The sequence below is a fragment of the Mastigoproctus giganteus genome, chromosome 6, assembly GCF_048544385.1.
Source record: "Mastigoproctus giganteus isolate SK-2022 chromosome 6, ASM4854438v1, whole genome shotgun sequence".
Lineage (NCBI taxonomy): Eukaryota > Metazoa > Arthropoda > Arachnida > Uropygi > Thelyphonidae > Mastigoproctus > Mastigoproctus giganteus.
The window spans coordinates 222,801,300-222,818,658 of record NC_143580.1 but is presented as its reverse complement, the minus strand read 5'-3'; the positions used below and the strand labels follow the sequence as shown (position 1 = coordinate 222,818,658).

Below are 17,359 nucleotides of genomic sequence, written 5' to 3'. Positions count from 1 at the left end.
CTAGAAAGTTCCTGCACAGGTTAGAGCTGATTGTTCTCTTGGATTTCAAAAGTGTCCTTGTATCACTACTATAAAGGTTGTATTAAGAATGAAATTAGTAATTGCAGACCAGTCGTGCTGACTTCTGCGGTGAGGAAAATCATGGAGGGAATGAACATTTATGTATAGATATGTTTTTTTTTTTTTTTTTTCCAGTGTGCTTATTGTTAGCTCCATATATGTTTTTGAGTTTTTTTTCAACAGAATGTGCTAGTGTACATATGGATTGTCTTGAAACTACTCAGATACTTTCTGTCAATGTTTTTGAGTAATAGTAAACCTAGTTAATAACAGATAGCATCAGGAAAGCAGTTTTGAAAATCTTTGTAGAATGTGCACCTGTAAAGCTGAAATTAAAGAAATTGTCTGGAATTTAGATCAGCAAAAAAAAAAAAAAAAAAATATAGAGAATATTATTGTACCAAAAAAGGTATTGACAAGTTAGAAGATACTGAAACAACTGAGAAACATAAATAGAATCTTCAAAAAAGAAAGCAGTCCAATTTCAAATGTTAAATGATTGAATTACAATAAATGCAGTTTTACCAGTTAGTTATCTCATTGTGGTATTGGACACTCAAATCAAAATAAAAATGAATTACTATATAAAAGCACTTATGTGAATAGTCTCCAACCTAATAAAAACTTAAAAATATCCCCCCCCCCCAAAAAAAATCCTGGGTTAGGAATGTAGTACAGGATCATCTAGATAGAAATGATATTCTAAGGGTGACACAGCTTAGTTTTGTAAATGGAAAACTCTTGTTCAAATCTCTCATCTTGCCTAACTAATCCAGTAAACTATTATAACAATGTCACTTATCAGTTGGATATGGGAAATAATTTTACGATTTTAGCAAAGCCTCTATAGCACAAGAGATTGCTATATAAGCTGAAATGTTTCAGCTATATAAGCTGAAACATACTAGGATCATAGGCAGAATCCTTAGATGAATTATGAGATGCCTACAGAAAAGGGGACAGAAAGTTATAATTAATGATAACTCTTCAGAATGGGCTAGGATTAGAAGTGAATTTCCTCGGGGTGAAATCCACTTCTAACCCTAGAAGCAGTTCAAGCACCTGACCTGCTTCTCTTTCTGAGTTGCTTAAATGACATTTACAAAAGGACACTAGGTGTACTGCTAAAATTTGCAAATGATGTGAGATGAGGCGATTGGTTAATGCCCAGTACTAGTCAGTACTCCCTTGGGATAACTTAGATAGACTTCAAGGATGATGAGTGTTTTTTAATGTTGCAAAATGCATGGTGCATTCCAAGTGAAAAAATGTACTTGGAAAAGACAATCCCAAAATAGCTTATTTAAATAAAACTTCTTTATTGCTGCTAAGTATGGTACAAGTACAGTACTAGAAATAATAATTCTCATCACAGCAACATGGTCAGTAGTTTTACATTAAGGAAAAGTTTTACATTAAGGAATGATATATGTGAATAAATAGAACTTCAATATATGAATGGGAAAATGAATAGTTACATGGGAAATTATAAGTTACAAAATTAAAACATGTAAAAATGAAATTATAATAAAAAGGAAAATATAAAGAGAAGCAGAAATGAACATCGTAACATAGTTTGGAAGGATTTATTCCAGTTCAAGAGGTGCAATCCACTTGAGGAGAATGTGATGGTATTTTTAGTCATTGGTCATTTTCTGCAGGTTAATTCCAAGACAGAGCAGTGCCTGAATTTTGAGGAGTGGCTGGGCAGGCAGGAAACAATTTCACAGTTTCAGACGTTTGTATTTGAGGATTAGTGTGGGGTCCAACCTCAAGGATGGCAAAGGATTGTGCTGCTGACAGAAATCCCAGATGTTTGGAGTGTTTATCACGCCTGTGTGCATTTTTACTGTAGTCATTAAAATGCCTGCTGTCAATTAACTTTGGGAGCCTTAGTACATTTAGCTGTCAGCCATGTCAGTTGTTCTCAATTGAGGGGGGTCGGCGATGCTTATTTATGGCCCATTTCAGGGTCCAGTATTCACACATGAACACCGATTTTTTAAGTGAGGGCGACACAGATGCAGCAGTATATAAAATAACTGGATAAACAATGGTTTGAAGATACCTAGTAGTGGTTGTGCCATTGTTGGAATGAAGTAAGTGTGCATTGCTTCGCTCTCCAGCATAGGGTGATAAATCACTTCCAGAGGTATTCTGTGTGCAAGAGTTTTTCTTGCAAGAATTGAATTGAAAACAGTACAGAAAGAAAGGGACTGTGGAGGGAGATACGAACCAGGAAGACATGTTCTCCATGCAATGAAGACTGTCAGCAAAGAAGGGCTAATTCTTGTCAATGATTTATCAAACTTGCTTGTAGAGACAGGCAAGTGATAATTCTGCTGTATAAGGCAATTGTGAGTTTGCACTTAGACTGTCTACATTGGGAGGCCACATTAGAAAAATACATTGAACTTCTTGAAAGGGCTCAACCACAGACAGTGTGCCTGTGAGATTGCTAGAAAGACATTGTTTTGGGGGGAGGGACTTCAAATATGTGGGCTATAGAACTTGATGACTTGGTACCTGTTCAAAGTTTTTTGGGAGGAGCATAAATTAAAACTAGATAGTTTGGGTTTGTTGAGAGGTTCTCTTTAGCTAGTGAACTTTTAATTATTTGAGAAAGCTGTCCCTTTAGTTAAGGCTGACAGTCTGGTCATATTTGATAGGCAACTGAATTAGTACTCACACAAGTGGAGGGTGACAGTTTTTTTTTTTGACTGATGTTGCAAAAGCCTAGCTTCCTTGAACATAGAGCAATATTGCAGTAATACTAAATATACACTGAGTTTGAATTATGACCACCTACCTAATACTTTGGACCTCCTTTTTCCCCTCGGTACAGCAGTTATCCGACGTGGCAGTGATTCAACAAGATGTCGGAAGCGTTTGGGAGGTATGGCCAACCAAGTTGTGTGTAATGCACCCAGCAATGCAGGTATGGAGGTGATTAGCATATCCAGATGCCTGATACCTTTCAATAGCATTCCACAAGTGCTCTATGGGATTGATATCGGGGGAGTTCAGAAGCCAATCGATATGCTGGAAGTCAGAACTGTGTTCCTCAAACCATTCCTGCACAACAAGTGCCCGATGGCTTGGCGCATTGTAATCTTGGAAGACACCATCACCATTCAGGGAAAAGTGTAACATAGAGGGGGGTTTACACAGTCAGCAAGCACTTGACAATAGCGGAGACCACTGATACGTTATTCCACATGCACCAGGGGTTCAAGTTCCTGCCAGTGAAACGTGCCCCACACCATACAACCACCTCCACCGGCCTGCACTTTTGATACCATGTATGATGGATGAAGAGCCTCATGTTGTTGACGCCAAATCCGTACACAACCATCCACGGTGTGGAGTAAATAACGTGACTCATTCGACCAGCCTTGAGGTTGTCACAGACATTCTCTCAGATATGCCAGACAAGCTGCACTTGCTACCTGGGAGTCTAAAACGCTGATGGAACTGATATTCGGGTGACACTTAAGTCAAGTGGACCCAATTTCGGCAAAGTCAGGACAGTCCGTGACAGCCAAATCCTCTGCTTGCACCTTCATGATGGTGGGACTGTTAGTAATCCTGGGTATAACCTCCATGCACAAGTACACGGTGGGTGACCACCCAGGTGCGAACCAACGTAAGCAAGGATCGAGGTGTGATGCCCACACCACATGGAGGAAGGCCATCCCTCTACGTTACTAGGCGGTACTAGGTGGTAGATGACTCTCATCAACCAGTGCAATACCACCACTTTGCTTATTGGAGGCTTGAAGTGGTGGAACCCATGTTTAATCTCTAGAGCCAAGTTCTGGTCAACCCTTCCCCATCTCTTCCATCATGCAGTATGATTGATGACTTTTGAGGTTATGATGAACATCGTGGCGAGATCCAATATTCCTTACATTTCAAGGGTACAGCTCTAAAACGTGTTCGCAGGCTGGCCGTTAGTTAGTACACCGGACCGAACCTATTGGTAACTCTGTAGGAGGCTTCTGGTTCAGCTAGTGTATAATCTTGCTACCTCTACTCTGCCAGATAGTGACTGGAGGGAGTCCGAGTAGTGTGTATGCTGGGGGCATTGTCGAGGCCACGTTATGTAAAGGATCTAGGTATAGTCTTACCACGTGTACGCCATATCTAAAAATTCCATTATTTCATACAGCATGTCCCACTCACTTCTTCTTACTACTGAATACACCACGAATTGTCAAACTAATAGAGCAAGCTTATCTACGAAAAGATCTAAACCTCCCAAACACTTCCTAATTGATTTCAACAATATACGTGGTCTTAATTCTAATCCTTTTTTTGACAGAATCTCAGTTATCGGTTGATTCAACTACTGCTCATCTCAGATGCCCAAATTATTCGTTGTATGATTCCTTTCGCCTCAAAGGTGGTACTTGTGCATATGTCCGTTCTGATATTCCCTGTCAGAGACTTGGCAATTTGGAATCTTCTCTCGCTTAAAATCTCTCTACCTCATTGTGTCAAATTCATCTGTTGTCTCTACCGTTCTCCCAACTCCACTAATCACTTGGAGCTCTTTGACTTCCTCTCTTTGCAACTTGACTTTCTCCAGTCCAACTTTCCTAACAGTGAGGTAATTTTCCCTGGTGATTTCAATGTTCACAACCCCAGGTGGCTTCCGTTTTCTGGTCACGCCGACCCAGCTGGTCGAGATGCTGAGGCTTTTGCAATTACTAATGACCTTGCACAGATTGTTCATTTACCTACAAGAATACCGGACAATCCTAATCATACAGCCAACATGCTTGATCTGTTTCTCACAAACAACCCTTCTAAGTACACGGTCGAAGTGAGAGGTCCTTTAGGCACTTCAGATCACAACTTGGTGATTGTCTCTTCTCCAATAGAGCCTCTATCTCATGGCTATTCCCAACCTTATGTTGTTTGGCATTACAAGAATGCAAAATGGGATGACCTACGAGATTTCTTTTCTTCTTTTCCTTGGTCGGATTACTATTTCAAAACTTCTGATGTCAACGTTTGCTCAGATCGTGTCAGTGAAATTATTCTTGCAGGAATGGAATCCTTTATCCCACACTCCACTTTAAAATCTCGTCCTTTATCTAAACCTTGGTTTTCCAATAAATGTGCTAAGGCTGTTCAAGACAAGAACGTTGCATATCGTAATTGGCTTGTTTCTAATTCTTCAGTTTCATTTTCTGCCTACACCAAAGCTCGCAACAGTTGTAAAGCAGATATTAATCAGTCTAAACTTGAGTTTGAAGAAGCTAAGAGTAGAAAACTTGCTTCTTGCCCTAATGGTAGCCGAGCATTCTAGTCTCTTGCCAAAGCTATTGGCCGCAATTTTTGCCCATCTCTGCTCTCTCCTCCATCAAAACCAGAAGGTTCTCTTGTCACTTCAGCCAAGGATAAAGCAGACCTGCTAGCTTCCCATTTTTCTTCCAACTTGTGTATTAATGATCTTGGTAAAACACCTCCCACCATTCCCAACACACTCCATTCAATCCCTCCTGTGGTCTTCTATCAAAAGGATGGCAGAAGGATTTTGACGAATCTTGATACTAAGAAAGCTCGAGGTCCTGATAGTATTTCTCCACTTGTTCTCAAAACCTGTGCTCCTGAACTTATTCCTGTTCTTTGCTGCTGTTTTTTACTTTCTTATTCCAAAGGAGTTTTTCCTTCTGCTTGGAAATTTGCTCGTATCCAGCCAGTTCCTAAAAAGGGTGACAAATTCCTCCCATCCAATTATCATCCCATTGCAATTACTTTTACTCTTTCTAAAGTAATGGAGAAATCAATTAACCGCCAACTCTTAAACTACCTAGAAACCTTCCTTCTGGTCAATGATCACCAGTATGGATTCCATCAGTGTCGATCCACTGGTGATATTCTGGCTTATGTTACCCATTTATGAACAAATTCAATGGAAAAGTTCGGTGAAACACAAGCAGTTGCTCTTGACATCTCAAAGGTTTTCGATTGTGTCTGGCATAAATGTCTTCTAAATAAGCTTCCATCATATGGTTTGCCAACTGTTTTTTGTAATTGGTTATCCAGTTTTCTCTCTGATCGCTCACTGAGGGTGATGGTAGATGGCTCTGTCTTCTAACTTCTCCACTAATGCCGGTGTCCCCCAAGGTTCAGTTATTTCCCCCACTCTTTTCCTCTTGTATATTAATGACCTTCTTCCATTGACTGGAAATCCTATCCATAGTTTTGCCGATGATAGCACATTGCATTCTACTTTCCATTTTGAGAAACCTTGCCTGCTCAATCAGCTCCAACTTCTCGAAAATCTGCTACCAATTCCTTAAATGCCGATCTTCAGGTAATTCTCCAGTGGGGCATAGACAACTTAGTTGATTTCAACCTTTCTAAAACTCAGTCTTGTCTTATATCCCACAAAAAGAGTCTGGGTGCGAGGTTAGCCTGTGCAGACGTTGCTCCTTAAAGCTCTTCAAACAGAGAAGTTTTTCCTGATTTATTTTCTGCTTTATTAGTTTAAATTGTCATATTAACTTATTTTCTAGAGTAGCTTTATATTCCTAGTTACGATACTTAGTTTAAAGTTTAACTTAGACAGAGATTTTGTAGATATTACTTAGTATCGGTAACGGTATCAAATCCACGTGTCACAAATTGAACGAGTGGTCTTTTTTTTTTTTTTAACCAAATTTAGTCGATTTATTAACCAATTGTTATATCAAATTATCTTCTATAAGTAGATTATAGACCTAATCAGGATACTTAGTTTATTCTAAATTGAGATAGCGAGATTTGGAAGCTAATCAATACTTACGAGTCCGTAGAAATACCGTTCGTGAATTCCCGCCATTTTTACACGATAGCATAAGCTTAGTGTAGTATAGTGCATAATATAATATTGTCAATTAATCAGTAAATCTATTAATCTTGATAAACTTTATTGTCAATTAAATTGTATTTTTAACTCTATAAATATATAACGACTTAATCGTAACAAATAATTAATACATAACTATAGTGGTACACGTGATACGGAAGTTGTATAAAGGGAACTCGTAGAAAACACTAGATACCGAAAAAAATATATATATAACATAACTGTTTTGGGATATATCTTAAGGATTTAATTTTTGTTTTGAATTTCATTGAATTAAATCGGAATCATGACTCTGACCAGAGCAGCAAAGCAAAAGGCTCAAGCTAATGGGAGTGCTGTGGTTCAGGGGAGAACTGAGGGGAGCAGTTGCCCTCTGAATCACAGTCTATTAAAATGCACTGTTTGCTTGATGTTTGCGGAGCAGTCTGGTACGGGACATGATACTGCCAAGGGGGATGTCTTTGTGTGTGCACGATGTAAGGAGTGCAAGGAAATCAGGCGACAACTCAGCGTTGTTATGGGCCTTTATGAGAGCTTGAAGGACAGGGTGGATGCCCTCGAAGGAAATAAATTGAGGGGCCCATCAAGCTCTCAGCTGCCCACATCAACGCCAGAGCTTGCACTTTGTCATCAGGCAACACAGAAGCAGCCCCCTAGGCAAAATGCGCTGGTCCCACAGGAACTAATAGTTGTTGGTGACTCTATTGTCAGGGAAACGGGGAACATGCTTTGTAAAAAGGATAGGTGGAATAGGACCAGGGTATGTCTGCCAGGGGCAAAGGTTGATGATGTTGTAGAGCGGATATCATCTTTTAAGGGCACAAAAGGTGATATAGTTGTACACGTTGGCACCAATGATATTAAAAGTAGGAGACCGGCGGAATTACTTAGCAAGTACAGGTCACTGTTGAAAAAAAGCCGTGAATTAGGGTTGAACTTGAAAGTGTCTGCAATTCTGCCCAGACACGATAGGAGGGAGTATATGATGAGAGCCTTGTCGATCAATTCGGCCCTGGAGGGATTGTGCAAGGCTCAAGGGGTAGAATTTTTTTCAGCCTGGACTGTACTTGTTAACAGGAGAGATTGCTTCTACAGGGATGGGATACACTTAAATAGAAAGGGTGCAAGAATTTTTGCTGATGCTGTCGAGGCAGTGTTAGGTGGGTCGGAAAACTGCTAGTTTGGGGGGATACAAGGACTAATAGATTAACAGTAGCCACTGGCAGAGGTGGAAGTGATTCTTGCACTGCTTCTATTGAAATGAGCAGAAGTCTGAAAAACAAGATGCAGGATATTTCAGAGACTGCTGGTAGTCATTGCGGTACAAGTAAACACATGGGTTGTGTTAGGGTAGCTAAGGATAGAAACAGGTGCATGTATACCTGCGTGTACACCAATGCTAGGAGTTTGGTAAATAAATTTGATGAATTTGAGGTATTGCTCAAAACATCAAAGGCAGATATTGTTGGGATATCAGAGACGTGGTGTCACACAGATATAAGTAATGCGGAACTGGAATTTGGGGAATACAATGTGTATAGAAAGGATAGACAGGACAGGAGGGGAGGAGGGGTTATGCTATTAATTAAGAAACACATAAAGTCCAAGGAAGTGAAGCCAGTCGACATCGATGGACAGGGCAGTGTCGAGTCAGTTTGGTGTGACATAAGCATAGGGAAATCAAAATTGAGAGTAGGAGTGTGCTATAGGCCTAATGACTCTGATGAGTATAATAAGATATTGTACAGGGAAATAGAGTGGGCCAGTAAATCAGAGTCTTATAATGGGGGATTTTAATTTCCCAGATATTGACTGGAATTTGTGGGTTGGTCACTCGCACACTAGCAAGGCTTTTGTGGATTTATTGGATGATTGTTTTCTACATCAGCATGTTCGTGAGGCAACAAGAGGGAGCAATACTCTTGATCTGATTATCAGTAGTGATTCTTCATGCATTAAGAACCTGCAGATAAATGAACCACTAGGTGGCAGTGATCACAGTGTGTTGAAGTGGGATTTACTCAAGGAGGTAACTACCATCAGAGGTAAAGGGAAGGGTTTTTGTTTTCGTAAAGGAGACTATGATGGTCTGAGACAGTATTTAAATTCTGTACGGTGGGACCAACTGATGATGTTACCAACAGCAAACTCAAAATGGGAAGCATTCAAGGAACTAATCTTGGAGGCTACCAGGCTTTACATACCAACTAAGAAATATTGTTCAAGGTTTAGGCCTAAATGGTTGTCAGATGAACTAATGAGACATGTGGCAGAGAAGAAAAATGCATGGGATACATACAAATTAATGGGTGACATGGAAGCCTATGATAGATATAAGTTGGTCTGTAACCAAGTCACAAAGGAGATTAGGCAGGCAAAGGCAGACTACGAAAAATCCTTGGCAAAGGATGCAAAGAAAAACAGAAAAGAGTTCTTTACATACTTGAACTTGAGAAGGAAAGGGATGAATCAGATTGGTCCACTGGATATTGATGGTTCAACAGTTGAGGATCCTGCTCAGGTGGCTAACAATCTAAACGAGTATTTTGCATCTACATTCACGCATGAGGAGTTATTCAGGAAGGAGAATGATGTAGGTAAAGTAAACATTGGCAATGAGCTGGATGATTTTGTAATAACTGAGAGGAAAGTGGAGGAGAGATTGTTGAGGATAAACGTAAAAAAGGCACCTGGGGGGGATGGGATCTATCCAGTTATATTAAAGGGGGCAGCAAAGGAAGTATGCAAACCCCTAGCCATAATTATGAGAGCTTCTTTGGACTCAGGGGAGGTACCCATAGACTGGAGATGTGCAAATGTAACCCCAATTCACAAAGGAGGATCAAAGGCTGACACAAGTAATTATAGACCTGTTAGTTTAACTTCTGTTCCAGGTAAATTAATGGAGGCACTGGTTAAAGAAGCACTGCAGGATCATATAGACAAGAATTCCGTTATAGCTCAGACGCAGCATGGTTTTGTTAAGGGCAGGTCTTACCTGACCAATTTGATTGGATACTATGATGTAGTCACAAAAGAACTGGATGCAGGGAATAACTTTGATATTATATATTTGGATCTTAGAAAGGCTTTCGATACTGTTGCACATGGAAGACTGCTGCACAAATTGGAGCAGTGTGGCATTGGAGGCAAATTGCTGCTATGGATAAGGGGATGGTTGAGTGGCAGAAGACAGAGAGTGGTAATCAATGGACACTGCTCAACGTGGACTAATGTTATTAGTGGAGTTCCTCAAGGTTCAGTGTTGGGTCCGTTGTTGTTTTCGGTGTTTATGAATGATATTGATGATGGGATATCAAGTTTAATGTCCAAGTTTGCAGATGATACAAAGGTTGGCAGGGTCGTTAAGGACACTACTGACGCTATGCTGCTGCAACAGGATCTGGAAAGGTTGAACAGATGGGCTGAGTGGTGGCAAATGAAGTTTAACATTGACAAATGTAAAGTACTACATATGGGAAACAGTAACCCCAGAGCAACGTATCAACTCTGCGGTACTACACTGACAGTGGTGGAGAATGAAAAGGACCTGGGGGTAATTGTGCAGGCAGATATGAAGTTCTCTGAGCAGTGCAGACGAGCTGCAAGAGTAGCTCATGGTGTCTTGTCAATGATATACAGGAATTTTTCTAGCAGGGATAAGGAGGTGATTATTCCCTTGTATAAGGCAATGGTTAGGCCACATCTTGAGTACTGTATACAGGTCTGGAGGCCTCATTTCAAGAAGGATGTAGAGCTGCTGGAACGGGTACAGAGAAGGGCAACAAGATTAGTAAATGGAACAAAGGGTTGCTCTTACGAAGAAAGGCTTAAGTTTTGCAAATTACAGAGTCTGGAGACTAGGCACCGGCGAGGTGATCTGATAGAGGTGTATAAGGCTTTGAATGGTTTGAGCATGCTCAATGCCAATGGGATTCTTCATCATGCTCAGAATAATCACCTCAGAGGGCATAAATTCAAATTGAGGAAGGACGGATGTCGGATAGATGTGCGGAAATTTGCCTTTGGCCAGCGGGTGGTTGGTTGGTGGAACCGACTTCCTTCACTTGTTGAAGTTGATAGCCTAAACAAATTTAAAGCTCGACTGGACAGGTATTTCGAACGAATGGAGGGGTGAAATGGGAGTGGGTTTTTTTTTTTTTTTGGCTGATGCTGAATAAGCTTGCTTTCTTGCATCATATGCCTCTACTAATGCTAATGCTAATGCTAAAAAGGATTCTTCTGCTCCTATGCTTATCTTTGGTGACATTCCGATTTCTTGGCAAAATTATATATCTCTTTTGGGGATTAACCTGACTTCTAATATCTCTTGGCACAAGCACATTACAAATATTGCTTCCTCTGCATCTAAAAAACTTGGTTTTCTCTTTCGCTCTCGCAGTTATTTTGCTTCCAAACAGCTGCTCACTCTGTCTAAATCGCAAATCCGCCCTACCATGGAATATTGTTCCCGCATCTGGGGTGGTGTCCCCAAAACCTCTCTCTCTCAGGCTTCTTGATTCCGTTAAGAAGAGGGCAGTTAGGTTAATTAATGATTAATCTCTAATAGACTCTGTCCACTCGCTGTCTAATAGACGTACTGTTTCTGCTGCATGCCTCTTCTACAAATACTTCCATGGGCACTGTTCTTCTGCCGTCACCACCAAATACGAAGGACGCGGAAAGGTCAGGGAATAACCACCGCATATCCCGGAGCAATATGGCCTTAGTTGCTAATGCTCCTAAAAAAAAAACTAAATAACAAAAAATAACTGTTCTTCTGAATTGGCTTCTATAATTCCCGCTCTCTCTTTCAAAACAGTCCGAACATGTGCAGCCTCCAGCCAACATCCATTTACTGTCCAACTTCAAACTCACAGAATCAACTTTTCATCTTCCTCGTTTATTCATTCAACTGCCGTTTCCTGGAACAACCTTCCTTCATACGTATTTCCTGAAAATTACAGTCTACAGAAGTTCAAGTCCAATGTCAACAAATATCTTCTTTCATCTTCTCAACCTCCAACCCAAGCATGGTACTAAGTATTATAGGTTCTAATACCTCTAGTGTTTGGGGTTTAAATAAAAAAAAAAAAAAAAAAAAAAGCACACCTTCTTCTTCCAGTTTTCTAATGTCCAACTTTATGCTCTTTGCACCAGATGAGGCTTTTACACTAATGTTTGCGTAAGAGAGGATGCCATAGGGGTCATCTGCTGGTGTAGCCTATACGTGCGAGCATGCGACACTATCTGGCATGGTCATGCCAGATATTGTTGCGGGTTGGCCCACAACAATATCTGACTATCCAATATGTTGACTATCCAATATGTTATATTGGATAGTCAACTCTTCAACAGTGCTACTCCTGTTCCCCTGTACGAGTTGTCGGAGCCAGCGCTCGCCTCTAATGTTATTTGGTTTTTAGGAGCATTAGCAACTAAGGTCATATTACTCCGGGGATATGCGGTGGTCATTCCCTGACCTTTCCACATCCTCCGTATTTGGTGGTCATGGGCTCGAACCCTGGTCTAATCAAGAAGCATGTGCTATGCACTGCTGCTCCTGCCCACTGGCTACGGAGGCGCCATGCTCACCTCTAACATCAACCTTTCGCTGACCTTTGAAGTTTTGCCGTCTGGTCATTGTTTGACCATTTTGATACCAGTCCTGATACACTTTAACTACGGCAGCTCTCAAACTATTTCAGCTGTTTGGGAAATCGAGGCACCAGCTCATCAAGTACCCACAATCTGTGCTTTTTCAAAGTATGGTAAATCCTTCCTTTTACCCACCACGCTTGGAATTTTACTACCTACTGAACCACTGACACCTTATCTATGTTACGTATGTCAACTAATTCTGCACTCTTGTACCTCATGTGGTCAATGGGTCACATTCAGTTTTCATAGGGGTCATATTTACTTAAAAAATTACTTTCTTAAATAGGAAATTTCTATATACAGAGTGACTAAAAAATGAGTTCAAACAAGTGTATCTCATAAACTTGGGAAATAATTCAGTGATCACTCAGTGTATGTTGATTATAAAACCAAAAGGAAATCAGTTTTTATTCTCAATGAGCATCTGAATGGACTATGCCCCAATAAAATGAGTTGTGTACCTAAAACGTTGAACCCATTCTAGACTGGTAAATGAATAATTAGTTATTTTTGTTTCTTTTTTGTATTCATATTTATATTTCTACATAGTACTAGCAAAATTTCATACACCATAGGAATTTTAATGCAGATATCGGTATCTGCAGAGATCTCTAGAATTATTTATTAAATTTGCATTCTACATGAATATTTTACGGTTATTACTGCTTTGATCTTGTAATATTTTAAAAGTAATAGGTGATAGTAGTTTTGGAAATGTCACAGTGACACTGAATATGCATAGAGTATATTATCTGAAAATCCTGAATATGTATTAAAATATTTATCTTAGGTTGACTTGTCACCTTCTTTAATGGCTCGCATAATTTTGGAACAGTATTACAGTAAGATGTTAGAAGATGGAGAAGGTGGTAAGTTTATACATTTGCACGAATTTACTTAAATTACTTTCTTAAATAGGAAATTTCTATATACAAACAACCCTTCTAAGTACACGGTCGAAGTGACTAAAGAGTGAGTTTTTTAGAGTGACTAAAAAATGAGTTCAAACAAGTGTATCTCATAAACTTGGGAAATTGAAATTACATAGATTGATTGTGAGAATTATATGGGTTCCAATTTGATGCAGTTATCATTATGCATTTGTATAAAATTTGACTGTACCAAGAATATCATTTTTAGTTATTTCTGATATTATCATAATGTTTCAATGTGTTTATCTTCATTATCACAACAGTACCAAGTATCTCTGCTGGTATTTTGGCCACCTACCATATAATGGCATCATCAAAGGCTAAAGTTGTGCAGCTTTCCTTTTGTATAGACATGCCTTCTGATATCCACTTAGTTAAAGCTACTTTGAGGGGGGAACACCCCCGCCACACCATACTGTATGAAGATATGGTGTATTTTAAGTTTTATCCAGAGAGAGTGAAATGTGCCACATGCAGACACGATCAAAGACATCGACAGGCAACCATTCACCTAATTAATGTCATACCAAAGAATGCAATACACAGCTGACATGTAATGGTACTCCTCTCCTGCAGTGTTTATAACTTGTACATCCTGAATTAAAACATACAGAATTAAAACATACAACAGAGAGAGAGAGAGAGAGAGAGAGAGAGAGAGCGAGCAAGCAAGCAAGCAATCCAAAGAGCTTTCTGAATTGCCAAATCAGACATATCCAAGTGGTACCTAGGAGCAGATTTATTAAAACTTGATTAATTTATACATAGCATGTGAACATGGCCCAGTGCAAAGTTGTGTAATATGCTTTTGTATTCCCTAATCATCCAATATAATGGGTTTGTAATTGTCACTCATTTGGTAAAGATCAGGTTCAAATTCAGCTCAAGGCTGGTTTGATCAAGGCTGCAGTTAACTGATTTCAGGTGGAAGGATTTCTCTTATGAGTTATTCTAGATTTTCATCAGCACAATGTGCAAATCAGTCGTTGAACACACATATGCACACAATACATGGCAAAAATTATGTGACATATTTGGTTTTGTTATTTTTTATTTTTATTTTTAGGAGCATTAGCAACTAAGGCCATATTGCCCCAGGGATATGCGGCGGTCATTCCCTGACCTTTCTGCATCCTCCGTATTTGGTGATCACAGGCTCGAACCCTGGTCTAATCAAGAAGCATGTGCTACTTTATTAGACCAGGTGGGCAGGAGCACTGCTGCTCCTGCCCACCTGGCTACGGAGGTGCCTCATGTGCATGAACTGGCACACTATGATCAATCAGTTCATGCACCACAAACCTCTAAAACAACATCTATATTCACTCATGTTTATCAGCATTGCCAATTAGCATCTGCTTACATCTGAACTTCACAATACCGGAATGATCATTTTGATGTGTCTCTGGGATATTTATACTGAGAAATGGCGTAACTGGCATCAGCAGTATATGCAGTGAGCTCTGGTAACTACAGATAACAACTTTTATTTTTAGTGAGGCTGATGCTAGAAAAGCTTGGCATTCTGGCATTATTTTGTCATTATTAATACAATAGTGGGCTAGTTCGAGAGGCAACTAGAGAGGGTAATACTCTTGATCTGGTTAACAGCAGTGATCATTTGTGTATTAAGAATTTGCAGATAAAGGAACCACTAGGTGGCAGTGGTCACAGTGGGATTTACTTAAAGATATAATTACCATCAGGGGTAAAGGAAAGGGTTTTTGCTTCCGTAAAGGTGGGTACAGTGGTCTCAGACAGTTTTTAAATTCTATACAGTGGGATCAACTGACAATGTTACCAACAGTAAATTCTAAGTGAGAAGCATTCAAGGAATTAATCGTGGATGCTACTAAATTTCATACCTATTAAGAAATATTGTTCAAAGTTTAGGCCTAAATGGTTATCAAATGAACTAATGAGACTCGTGACAGAGAAGAAAAATGCATGGGATGCATATAAATTATCAAGCGACTCGGAAGCCTATGGCAGATATAAGCTAGTCTGTAATCAGGTCACAAAGGAGGTTAGGCAGGCGAAGGCAGATTACGAGAAATCTTTGGCAAAAAATGCTAAGAAAAACAGCAAGGATTTCTTTACTTATATAAACTCTAAAAGGAAGGGGATGAATCTGATTGGTCCACTTGATATCGATGGTTCGACTGTTGATGATCCTGCTCAAATAGCAAACAAACTGAATGAGTATTTTGCATCTACATTCACACATGAGTTATAAAGGTTTGAAAATGGCAGAAGGTTATCAAATTGTAGCAGAGTGCTTAATGATTTTGTAATAACTGAGAGCAAAGTGGAGGAGAAATTGTTGAAGTTAAACATAAGAAAGGCACCTGTGGTGGATGGGATCTATCCAGTTATATTAAAGGAGGCGGCAAAGCAACTAAGCAAACCCTTAGCCATAATTATGAGAGCATCCTTGGACTCAGGGGAGGTCCCCACGGACTGGAGATGTGCAAATGTATCCCCAATTCACAAAGAGGGATTGAAGGGTGACACGAATAATTACAGACCAGTTAAACTTCTGTTCCGGGTAAAATAATGGAGTCACTGGTTAAAGATGCATTGCAGGATCATCTAGACAAGACTGCAGCAATAATTCAGACACAGCATGGGTTTGTTAAGGGAAAGTCTTGTCTGACAAATTTGATAGGATATTATGATGTGGTTACAAAGGAACTGGATGCAAAAAATAATTTTGATATCATATATTTGGATTTCAGGAAAGCTTTTGACACTGTTGCGCATGGAAGACTATTGTACAAATTGGAGTAGAATGGTATTAAGGTAAGTTGCTACAATGGATAAAAGGATGGTTGAGTGGGAGAAGACAGAGTGTGGTATTTAATGTTATTAGTGGAGTCCCACATGGTTTGGTGTTGGGTCCTCTGTTGTTTTGTATATTTATCAGTGATATTGATGAAGGTATATCAGGCTTAGTGTCAAAGTTTCCAGTTGATACAAAGGTTGGCAGGGTTGTTAATGACAGTAATGGCAGTGTGCTACTGTAACAGGATCTAAATAATTTGGGCAGATGGGCTAAGAAGTGGCAACTGAAGTTTAACCTTGACAAATGCAAAGTACTGCATATGGGTAGAAGTAACCCCCAGAGAAATGTACCAACTGTGTGGTACTACACTTAAGGTGGTAGAAAATGAAAAAGACCTGGGAGTAATTGTGCAGTCAGATATGAAGTTTTCTGAATAATGCAGACAGGGTGTCAGGGCAGGTCATGGGGTTTTGTCAATGATATATAGGAATTTTGCTAGCAGGGAGAAGGAGGTGATTGTCCCTCTGTATAAGGCAATGGTCAAGCCATGCCTCGAATACTGCGTACAGGTCTGGAGGCCTCATTTTAGGAAGGATGTAGATTTGATTGAGCGTGTACAGAGAAGGGCAGCAAGATTGGTAAGGGGAATGAAGGGATCATCTTACCAAGAGAGGCTTAAGTTCTGCAAATTGCAGTGGCTCCAGACTAGGCACCTGCGTGGTGATCTGATTGAGGTGTATAAGGCCTTGAATGGGTTGAGCACGCTGAATTCTGATGAGATCCTTCCACCTTTTCAGATTACGAACCTAAGGGGGCATAAATTCAAATTAAGAAAAGACAGATGTAGAATAGATGTGTGAAAATTTGCCTTTAGCCAGCAGGTGGTTAATTGCTGGAACAAACTTCCATCTATCGTTGTGGAAGTTAATAGATTAAATAAATTTAAGGAGGAACTGGACAGACGTTTAGAGGGAATTGTGTGATTTTTTTTGGCTGATGCTGCATAAGCTCATACACTTGCTTTCTTGCATCACATGCCACTACTACTAGTGCTACTAC

General features: G+C 39.8%; 1 protein-coding gene across 1 annotated transcript in view; it reads left to right on the top strand.

The window, feature by feature from the left end:
- Nucleotides 1–17,359, top strand: part of LOC150085015 (CDAN1-interacting nuclease 1-like) — a 113,931-nt gene that overhangs the window by 51,278 nt on the left and 45,294 nt on the right. Inside the window, exon 5 of the mRNA XM_090376436.1 lies at nucleotides 13,374–13,452. Coding sequence (XP_090232562.1) covers nucleotides 13,374–13,452 — 79 coding nt within the window. The remainder of the gene's footprint in view (nucleotides 1–13,373; nucleotides 13,453–17,359) is intronic.